This window comes from Elephantulus edwardii, unplaced genomic scaffold (assembly GCF_000299155.1).
Source record: "Elephantulus edwardii isolate Elephantulus edwardi_28Jun2011 unplaced genomic scaffold, EleEdw1.0 scaffold00028, whole genome shotgun sequence".
In the NCBI taxonomy this organism is placed as follows: Eukaryota; Metazoa; Chordata; class Mammalia; order Macroscelidea; family Macroscelididae; genus Elephantulus; species Elephantulus edwardii.
Window position 1 is genome coordinate 16,912,025 of NW_006399778.1, and position 10,799 is coordinate 16,922,823.

The following is a 10,799-nucleotide window of genomic DNA, read 5'->3' on the forward strand; positions in this document are numbered from 1 at the left end:
CACACACACACACACACACACACACACACACACACACACACACACACACCTAAAACCTCACCTAGGTGAGTTCTCAGGGAAGCAGATACAGGTCAGGGGATACCAGACAGGTGAGTTCTTAGGTGAAAACACTGTCTTCAACTTTTCAAAAAGACTGTTTTCATTCCTACATTCACTGAAGATGCAGTTCTTCTTATAGTTAAGTCTGCATTCCCCTCGCTACAGCCTCACCTCTTTGGACATCAGGGAAGAAATAGGTGTACAAAACATGCGGGGGAAGGGTGTGTGTGTGTGTGTGTCACAGCTTCAAAAACTTATGCATGTGAATTTAAACACCCTTCCTTGTTTATCTTCTGGAAAACTATCTGATGACATGACTCACCCTTCTTCCTTTGGGATCATGGGTTTTATGTCAGTTAATCCCTTGCAAAGCCTCTATTCAGCTATTATTTGATGCTAACTCTATTCTAACAGCTTGGTAGAATTTTGTTGATTCTTTTTTGTTGTTGTTGTTTATTCTACAGTAAATAACATGATAATAGAATCTCTTTCCTTTTCCTTCAGTAGCTTTGTGTCACATATTGAATAAAATGCAATTTGTTGTTCTCTGGGTTACGACCATTGCATTTCTCATACATTAGACCTCCCTTCTCCTGCTCTCGGGAAATTGTTTTTATATTAGTCATTTACCCTGTAGTATGAACAAGCTTTGCCTTAAATGCCATTTCCCCCAGGGCTGTTGAGACTTGCAGCTACGGTTATTAATGATAACCTCTGTTGTTAGCAGCATCTATTTGTTTTCAGAATCAGGAGCCTTGAGAGTAGTTGTCATAAGGTTGCTCTCTCCGTGACCTTCACCAGCTTGATCTTCCTTCCCTGACTCATTTGTAAAATGAAGACATTGGACCAAGTGGTATCACCAGGGCTACTGCACTCAGTTTTATAACTCATAGTGTTGCATTTCATGGGCAAGGGCAGTCAGGGACCCTGCCCTTGTGGGTATGCTCCCCCCTCCTCACCCCCATGGCTTCACAAATGTCCTCCCCTCTTCTCTTGATCAGGGCAGACAGTCTTCTCTACCCAAGTATGGGAACCAAAGCCAACATGAATCCTGAGCGGTGGGTGATGGGGAGGGTAAGACAGATGACACTAACCCTAACGATACAGTGTTGCTGTTGTGTAGGGTCACATCAGAATCGACTCATAACCGACCCTCCAGAGGCTTTTCAAAGACAGTTAATCGCACGGGAAGAGATTACCCACCTTTCTGCCTTGGCTTTCTCCCACCCATGTGCCTTTGGGTTGACAGTGCAACTCTTTACCACTGAGCCACCAGAGCTCGGATGACACCTTTGGGTAGGGCTAATGTCTCTCTCAGATCTCTGTCACTCTTATTTTCTCCAGTTCCCTGAGGCAAGTGTGCACAATTCCCTGTGAACAGTCTCTCCTCCTCATATAGTGATGTGGTGAACAGTCCCCCCCCCCATAACCTCCTACACCCTCACCTTCCACCCCGGAGGGTGGTATTCATTCTGGTATTCATCTCTCACCCAGGAAGGTTGCCCCCAATGAGGATCCTCCCCAAGGGGTACTCTTTTCCATTGGCTACCACAGGAGGGCTGACTTCCAGGTTCCCGAAAGAGTCCAAGCCACACACGGACTTATCTCGTGGTTCCCGAGTCACATAGCCAAAATCTGGACCCTGGTGGGGGAAACTGAGTCAGGTTGAGGTTTTCCTTGCTGTTGTTTTGATGGAGAAACTGAGTCAACATTTCCTCCATACACAGAGGTCAAAGTGCAGAAGCATTTGGGCCTTACACCTACCTACCTACCTTAGTAGGACAGTGTTATTATGCTCCAGGGTCACAGCATACAGTTAGAGGGCTCTGATTATTCCCGCACTTCCGTTAGACTTCAAGTCCAAGGCCATGGCCACACTAGCCTTGTGCCCTTACCTTCTGCACCATCTTCCTGCCAAGTTTGGCCCCCGGACTGGCATATGGCCTCTCTAGAGTGACCTGGTCCTGGGGCCAAGGAGGCTGGTGAGGGCCCTTTGGACTTCAGTCTCCCAACTCTGGCGAAGGGAGAACTCCCCAGGACCAGTTCCTGAAAGGAACTTTGCCAAGATCCAGTGTCAGGTCAGAGCTCCTGACAGTTGTAGGGGCCAATGGGAGATTGCTGGGACTCTGTTCTCTGTGGCATCAAGGGTATCGCCTCTCTTTCCTCAAGGGGTCCTGGTCAACCATCATCTTCACTGTTTTCTTGATTACCAACAATAATATTAGCTAACAGTGTCATGTGGTCCCCCTGTGCTTTGCGTGGGTGATCTTATTAAAGTCTCACCATGACCTTGTGAGGCTAGGGCTAAAATATCACTTTTCCTGATAGAGAAATTCAGGCCCAGAGGGGAGACGTGACTCCTGGAAGTCACACAGCATATGCATGGCAGAGCCAGGTTGTCCCAACAGCTAAGCCTGCACCAGTTAGAGCTGTTGGATTTAGCAAGGACAAATAGAGGACACCAGTTAATTCTAGATTTCATACAATGTTATTTAGAGTAAGCATGTCTGTGCAATATTTGACAGATCAGCAGCTGGCAAACAATGCTTTATGTTTAACTGTTGTCCTGTACTTTATCTGCCAAGTCTATCTCATCCTCATAGTATAAGGTCCCTCTGCTATTCCCCTGTGCTCCACACTCTAGTAGGCTCTTGGGGTATTGGCCCCTTGGCCCTCGTGGCTGGGACCACTTACCAGGATTCGTTTGTAAGGGAAGTCCTGCAGCTCCCCGTTCCTCGGGGAGTCAAAGACCACCGGGAAGGTCTTGTGAGGGGCCTGAATGTAGCCAAGCTCCATCTCGTCCTGAAATAATGAAGAGAAAGGACAATGGTGAGCAGCTGAAGGCTTCATTCGCTGGCCCAGACTGGTTTCATAATCTCTGTCTCAGGCCCGGGTCACCAGGATCATGGTGTCCACTGGCCAGAGCAGGGTCTGGAGGCCAGGAGAGGATCAGAGGTCTGAGAAGTCTCCCCATAAAACAGAGGCCAAGCGAAAACAAGAACGTGGATGTGTCTTTGAGGAGTCATCTTGCATGAGGCCAGGGCAGGGTGGACACCTGGCAGCCTGAGTAGGACCATGAGGACAAGTGGCCCTCAGTCAAGCCCTGTGGCCTCCACAAATGGTCCAGAGGGATTGATGACAGCTGGGCAGGGACACAGAGACCTGAAGGTCCCTGAGGGGCTGCAGATCTGCTTCCTCTTCAGACCCACAGACATGTCCAGAATAACGCTGGCCCCTCTGGTTTCAGAGGCTGAGACGCCTGGTTTTGCTGAACCGTCACGCAGCAGCAAGAAGCTCACTTACTGGGCTCCTGGCCCAGCCAGAACCATCTTTTATTAAAAAAATTTTTTTCAATAATTATATTCAATAATTGAATGCTGAGAATACACACAGCAGAGCATGTGCCAATTCACCTGCTTCTGCTTGCACACTTTGGTAACGCTGATCACAATCATGTAACGTTGGTCACAGTCATTCTCATCTACCTTTTCTGAGCTGTTCCTCCTTCATTAGAACAAACTCACTGCCCTCGAAGCTTCCTATCATTTGAGTTCCCGTAGAGATACTTCTCAAAAGAGCACAACGCTCAAGGCAGATCTTTTACTGGTTAAGCTAAACTCATGTTCAGCTTTAAGAAGACCTGAGGGGCTAATTTCAGCTGATGGTTTATAGATGTTAACGCCCCTGATCATGTGACTCTCCGTTCAGGAGGCACGATTTATCTCACAGGACTCATCTCTCGTACTTCTGTGTAATCAGGAGGGTGTGATCCCTAGAGGAAGGCTATGCTTGGAATAGTAGAGGGTTAGTAAAAGAGCAAAAGACCCCCAGTGTTATGGACCGACACAGAAGCAGCAACAATGGGCTTTTAAGCACAGTGGAAATGTGACGAAAACACAGGATTGGGCACGCTTGCTTTCTGCTATGAGTCGGAGCTGACTCAGCGGAACGTTACAGATGTTCATAACAACATAACAGATGAGGAAAGTGGGGTCTGGTCTCTTGTTAAAGGTTTTATGGCTTGTCAACGGATCCGAACCCAGACAGTCTTGCTCGGAAAAACCATTCTACACTCCAGTTCTCCCCTCATTCTAAAACTTCCTGGAGACGGAGACCCAGGCACTTACAGCCGCTGGATTCAACACTTTTCATCCATACTATTCAGTCTTACTTTATACCATATCATACTATATACATACGTATATGCTCCAGACAAAACAAAAGTTCCTGAGTTTAGCATTCAAAGTCCTGCAGACTCAGCTCTTTTCCTTTTTCGGAACCTCTGTCCTGGCCCAAAAGAACATGTGACATTCCACATTCCCTGTCACGCCTCCCACCTCAGAGTTTCTGTAGACGCTGGTACTCTGGCAAAAGCACTCTCTTCTACAGCCTGGTGGAGAAGCTTAAAATCCAGCAGCCCCCCTGGAGAGCTCATTTATGTTCCAAAGACATTGCCAGGCCTTTTCTCTAAGACACCTCTGCATGCACTCAAATCTCCAACTGTTGGGTTCACGGTTGAGCATTTTAACCATTTTTACTTCCCAGGGTCTCCAGGGGTAATTGTAGAAACAAAAAAAGCAAAGTCCTACTGCTGCTGAGCAAATTCCGACTCGTAAATTGCAACCTCATAGGACTGCCAAGAAGACGAAATGAGAAAAGATATGGACACGGCCCTCAGTAAATAGTAGAAATTATTGAAGGTGCTCCCACAAAATCTGATGCAACTCAGAGCTGATGCCACCCTCCTCCAAGCCCGCCAGTGCCCTGCCTGCTCCTTGTCACATATTAGAGTGCAGGAATGGAGTTTGTCATAACCATTCACCAGACCACGCTTGACCTCAGCACAACTGCAGCTTGGGATTGGATACCTCTGCTCTAGGTCTAGAATTAGAAAGATCAGTGGCCTGGGAGGAAGACACAGTGCTAGGCCTGCCTGGTTATTTCCCAGCAGCCTCTACGAGGGGAGGCTGACTTCTGCCACCAGGGCAACGACTTGCACAGTGACTGTCTTACCTGGATCCAGCGGTCATTGCGGTTCTCATCCTGCGGGCAGATGGTCAGTTTGCAGCCAGCCTTCTCAGCCAGCTCTGCCACCGCGTTCACAAAACACATGTTGTTTCTCACACTGTGGATGAGGCCAAGGAGAGTGGCTCAGGACAGAGCAGGGTCTGGGGCCACCAGAACCAGAGAGACGCCTCACACCCTGTCAGACTCACCTGCACACGTACACCTCCAGGGGTGGCAGGGTGCTGGGTGTCATGATCCAGGGGGCGACTCGGAACACCACTGTGTCAGTGAAGATCGGGGTCTCAGAGAAGTCCTGCAGAGGAGACCCAAGGGGAATAAGTGCTGGGCTTGGAGCCAGAGGCCTGAGCACAAATTCTATTTCCACCACTGCCATCCTTTAATCTTAGTCTCTGGAAAGGAGCCAGTCTGCTGGTTGAGAAGTCTAGGATCTTCAGCACCTGTGCCTCCCAGGAAGGGAGCCCCTCCCTGATCCCAGCTAGCCTCATTGTTACCTCATTGGAGTCATCCAGCAGGGTGACGTGGAAGGAGAGAATCCCAGAGAAGCCAGTGTCGGGGAAGGAAAGGCCTTCTATGTAGAAGCGCTCCTCGTCTCCGTTGAAGCGAGGCACCACGTAGGACACCTTGTCCTGGCCCAGCACATGCACGTAGGCTTCACAGTCATCCTCAGGACCTGCAAGAGAGGAGGGTACCGGCAGCCGTGACTTCTGGTGGACTCGGGGAGCAACGCGGTAACAGGCATAAGAGACAAAGAGCTTCACAGCCAGAGAGATGAATGTGTGCCGGCCAACTCTCACTACACACCAGGAAAGGAGAGAGAGACGTGGGTTACACCCAGGGCAGCCAGGCTGGGAGAAAGCCAGGGGCACAATGATTGATAACAGATTCAGTGTGTTTGGCTCCACAATCAACACTCTCGGCACCGGCAACCGAGAAATCAAAAGATGAATTGCGTTGGGAAAATCTGCTGCCAGGGACCTCTCCAGAGTACTGAAGAACAACAATGTCAGTCTGGAGAATAGGGCGTACTTGATCCAGGTCATAAACGTCACAGTTATTTGCTATGCATCAGAAAGGTTGACAATGACTATGGATGGCAGGAGAATTGATGCCTTTGACCTGTGGTGCTGGAAAAGATACTGAATATACCATGTCCTGCTAGGAGAACAAACAGATTGATCCTGAAGAGGCAGGCTGCTCATTGGAGGCAAGGATTCTAAAGCTCCATCTGACATACTTTGGACATGTTGCAAGAAGGGACCAATCCTTGCAGAGGGACATCATGATTAGAAGAGTGGAGGGACAGCACAAGAGAGGAAGAACCTGGAGAGGTGGATTGGCCCAGTGACTGGGATAATGGGGGTAGGTGTGCCAGAGACAACGAGGTTGGTTCAGGATAGAGCAGGGTTCAGAATTGTATATAGGGTCACAAGCGACTCGACAGCACATAACAACAACTACAACCAAAAATCAGCAGTTCAAACCCACCAGCTGCTCCACAAGGGACAGATGCAGCAGTATGCTTTACAGCAAGATTTCCATGAAGGTTTCCAGCCTGTGGGCTGTTCTACTCTGTCCTACAGGGTCATTATGAGTTGGGATCAACTCGATAGCAGTGGGCAGGTAAGGCTAGTGGGAAGGTCAGTCTCTACTGAGACAGATGTTCAGATCTTTTGGAGGGAGAGCAGTGGAGCAGTGGTAAGAAGCTGCGCTGCAATCCTGAAGGCACATGGTTTGAGGCCACGAGATGCTCTGCAGGAGAAGGGGGGGCACATTCACATACATACGTGAGTGCAGACAGAAAAAGGTCTAAAACAATACATTCCAAACTGTTCACAAGGACTGCATTCAGAGAGTCAGGTTTAGAGGGTAAGAGGGAATAAATATTCATTTTTCACTTTATATACTTCTATAACTCAATTCCATTTGTTGCTGGCAAGTCAGAACTGACTCACAACTTACCCTCTGGCAGGCTTTTCTGAGAATGCAAATCAAACAAAAAGTGATCTATTTCCTGTAGAACAGCTAGTAGATTTGAATCACTTAGAAAGACATCACTTTTGAATTAGAAGAGCAACTCCTGAAAGGCTATAAAGCATATTTCTATACACCTCCAAAAAACCCAATTGGTATTAGGTGCCATGAATTGACTCTGATTCATAGCAACTGTAGTTATAACAACAGAATGGTAGTGCTTTCTAAAAAATACAATGGCTAAAAAAATATATATAAAAAATACAATGGCTAATCTGCACTAGATCCCTGGTCCTTTCGATCACTTTATATGCATATGAAAGTTGGATGGTGAAAAAGGAAGACTGAAGGAAAATAGACGAATTTGAATGGCATTATAGGCGAAGACTATTGGATCTATGGTGGATTACCAAATAAATGAAAAACATAACCAGAATGTTCCTTCAAAGCCAGGATGGTTAAGCTCTGGTCACAGCATCAGGAAAGACCAATGACTAGAAGATGACATCATGATTGGTAAGCAGAGGGTCCGCTGAAATGAGGGAGCCCTTCAGTGAGATTGATGCTAGTGGCAACAATGGACCAAACACAGAAGCAATTGTGAAGACGGTGTGGAACTGAGCGATGTTTGGTTCACTTGTACATGAATCAGACTCAACTTGATGGCAACTAAAATATTTTAAATATTTTTAAAGTAAGTGTCTTATTACTTGAATGTTGTTGTTTGTTATGTGCCGTCAAGTCACTTGCAACTCCTAGCAACCCTATGACCAACAGCTCTAAATCCTACTCTATTCTGAGCCAATCTTATTGTCTCTGACATGCCTACCCCCATTACCCCAGTTACTGAGACAATCCACCTCATCCAGGGTCTTCCTGTCTTGCACTGTCCCTCCACCCTTTCATGACGTCCCTCTCCAAGGACTTGTCCCTCCCTGCAACATTCCCAAAGTATGTCAGATGTAGCTTCAGAATCCTTGCCTCCAAGAAGCAGCCTGGTTTCACCCTCTCTAAGACGAACATGTTTATTCCCCTAGCAGTCCATGGTATATTCAACACTCTTCTCTAGCACCACAACTCAAAGGCATCAATTCTCCTTCTATGATCTCTAGTTACTGTCCAGCTTTCTGATGTGTAACAAGTAATTGTGAAGACCATAGCTTGGATCGGCTGCACCTTAATTTCCAGACTGACATCGTTGCTCTTCAGTACTCTGGAGAAGTCCCTGACTTTCCCAATGCAATTCATCTTTTGGTTTCCTGGCTTCTAGTACCAAGAGTGTTGATTGTGGAGCCGGACAAACTGAAACTATTAACAATCTCAGTCTCTTCTGATCAATCATGATGCTATGAGGATCTTTGTTTTCTTGATGTTGGGCTTCGATCCCTGTTTAAGGCTGTAGTCCTTGACCTTCTGCAGCAAGTGCTTCAGGTCTTCAGTTTCAACAAACATGTTGTTGTTGTTGTTATGTGTCGTCGAGTCACAAACATATGTTTGTATTTTTAGATGGCTTTGTGACTAGGCAAAGTATTCTTTCAAGGAATGAACAACAAATTGTTTAGGGGCAAACCCCACAATGTCCAGGATATCACCTGATGAACCAAAATTGTAGCATTTATTGAGATACCAGCTGATGAGCTCAGACTCCCACATGCCACAGCTCTTCCTTGGATCTCTCAGGGCATCTCCTCAGCCTAGTGAAGTCAGCCCACCAGCCATATAGGCAGGTGCCTAAGGGAGAAAGGCAAGAACTCACCACAGACATGGAAGACTCGTGCCCGATAAGCATCGTAGTTGGAGGTGTGGAGGACAAGTTTGTGGTCATCAAAGAGGGCAGCAGGGCCTTGGGTCCGCAGGACCATGACAGACATGTCTTCCAGATCTGGGAAAACAGACAGAGGAGTGGCAAGTCCATGGAGCCCTTGGTCTGTCCAGTCCTGACACCATCACCTCCTCCCTCTTCCCACCTCCCTCTTCTGGACAGGCAGTTGCAGACCTGGGTCATCCAGCCCAGCCCTGCCCATCCAAAGAAAACACTGGAAATAACAAGGGCAAACCAGGAAGGCATATGTAAACATATAATGAGCTGAACTGGCTCATATTCCTCTGGACCTCCGTTTCCTCATTTGCCCAGAGAAACATGAGAATTGAACAGCAGCCGGCACCTAGCGGAAGACAGGCACTCAGGAGCACAGTTCAGGCTAAGTCCCTGAGATCACCAGTGTGTGACATTGAGCAAGCCCTTCCCCAGCCTGGCCGTCGATGGAGGACAGTGATGCTCACAGTCTGAAGGTGATGGTGAAGGCCATGAATACAGAGAATCTGCCACACATCATTGTTGTTTGGTGCCTTCCAGCTGACTACTATGACTCACAGCAACCTTACAAACAAAAGAACCTTGAGCCATCCTAACGATTGCTGTTTTGTTCAAGCCCATTATCCCAGTCACTGGGTCAAGCCATCTCTTTGAGGGTCTTGTCTTCTTCTCTGATCCTCCACCTTCGCCAGCATGTTCTTTCCCAAGGACTGACCCCTCCTGACCACATGCCCAAAGAATGTGAGATGATATCTCACCATCCTTGCCTATAAGAAGCACCCTGCAGTCCATGGGATAGTCAATACTCTTCCTTGACACCACATCTCAAAGGCATCCATTCTTCCTCAGTCATCTTTAATCATCGTCCAACTTTCAGATAGGAAACGGCATAGGAAGCAGTTGAAAAGACCATGGCTTATATCAGGTGCAGCTTGGTCTTTCAATGCACATCCTTGCTCTCTAGCACATTGGAGAGGTCCTTGGCAGCACATTTCCCCAAGGCATCCCAGGCATTGTAAAATCATTGTCGCAGGGCCGTTCATGAGCCAGGGATGGACTTGGAAGAAGGTGAAGCATTAGAGGTGCAAGGAGGAGAAGGAGTTTAAGGTCAGACTGGCTCAGATTGGACGTGTGACTTTGTAGAAGCTCCTCGACCTCTGGGAGTCAGCATCCTTATCTCTAAATTGGAGTGAGGGTACTAGTAAACCAGCAGCAATCAAGTTGATCCTCACTCATGGGGTAGAACTCTGCTCAGTGGGATTTTCAGTAGCTAAATTTTCATAAGTGGATCACCAGGCCTTTCTTCCAAGGTGCCTTAGGTAGACTTAAACCTCTATCCTTACAGTCAGCCGCTGGGTGCATGGCCTTTTTACATCGTTTTGGTGATAAGTTGATGTAATCTATCTGTTTTGAATGCATCTTAATGTGAATCTTCATACAGGTGTCTTTGTCATAAGTCTTTGAAGATTAAAGGGAAATTTTGAGAAAGGACCCAGCACACAGCAGGTCTGTGAAAAGTATTAGCATCCTCTGCTTCCCAGAGCATGAAGTACCTGCTGGCACTGGGAATGTGGGGGAAGGGCAGTGTCTGCCTGTGATGGGGTTTGAGGGACCCTGTGGGCTGGGACTCTTGCCCCCTGGCTCTGTTTTCAGAGGCCCTGCCTGAAGTTGGGATCCCTGCAAGGTAGCTGAGCAGTGACCACAGGTGAGGACACGGGCTGCCTCATCTCCTCACCTTGTAGACAGCGCACTTGCTGGTCAGAGTTGTCCCTCTTGCCATAGCTTGGATCATCCCGGTCACAGTTCACCAACAGGATAGCTCCGTACCCACTGGGTCCCCAGACCCACTGCCGCTGCAGATGGGAAAGCACAGCAGGTGGTGGGGTTCTGGACAGATTTGTGGCTCCCCCTCCAAGCAGCTCCC

At 47.8% G+C, this 10,799-nt stretch overlaps 1 protein-coding gene across 1 annotated transcript in view; it reads right to left on the minus strand.

Annotated features, from left to right (window-relative positions):
• The window catches only part of PADI3 (peptidyl arginine deiminase, type III), a 40,282-nt gene that overhangs the window by 7,614 nt on the left and 21,869 nt on the right, over positions 1 to 10,799 (minus strand). Inside the window, exons 5-11 of the mRNA XM_006883692.1 lie at positions 10,611 to 10,728; positions 8,816 to 8,941; positions 5,580 to 5,758; positions 5,277 to 5,380; positions 5,074 to 5,185; positions 2,755 to 2,862; positions 1,551 to 1,702 (exon numbers count right to left, since the gene is read on the minus strand). Of these exons, the coding sequence (XP_006883754.1) occupies positions 1,551 to 1,702; positions 2,755 to 2,862; positions 5,074 to 5,185; positions 5,277 to 5,380; positions 5,580 to 5,758; positions 8,816 to 8,941; positions 10,611 to 10,728 (899 nt within the window). The remainder of the gene's footprint in view (positions 1 to 1,550; positions 1,703 to 2,754; positions 2,863 to 5,073; positions 5,186 to 5,276; positions 5,381 to 5,579; positions 5,759 to 8,815; positions 8,942 to 10,610; positions 10,729 to 10,799) is intronic.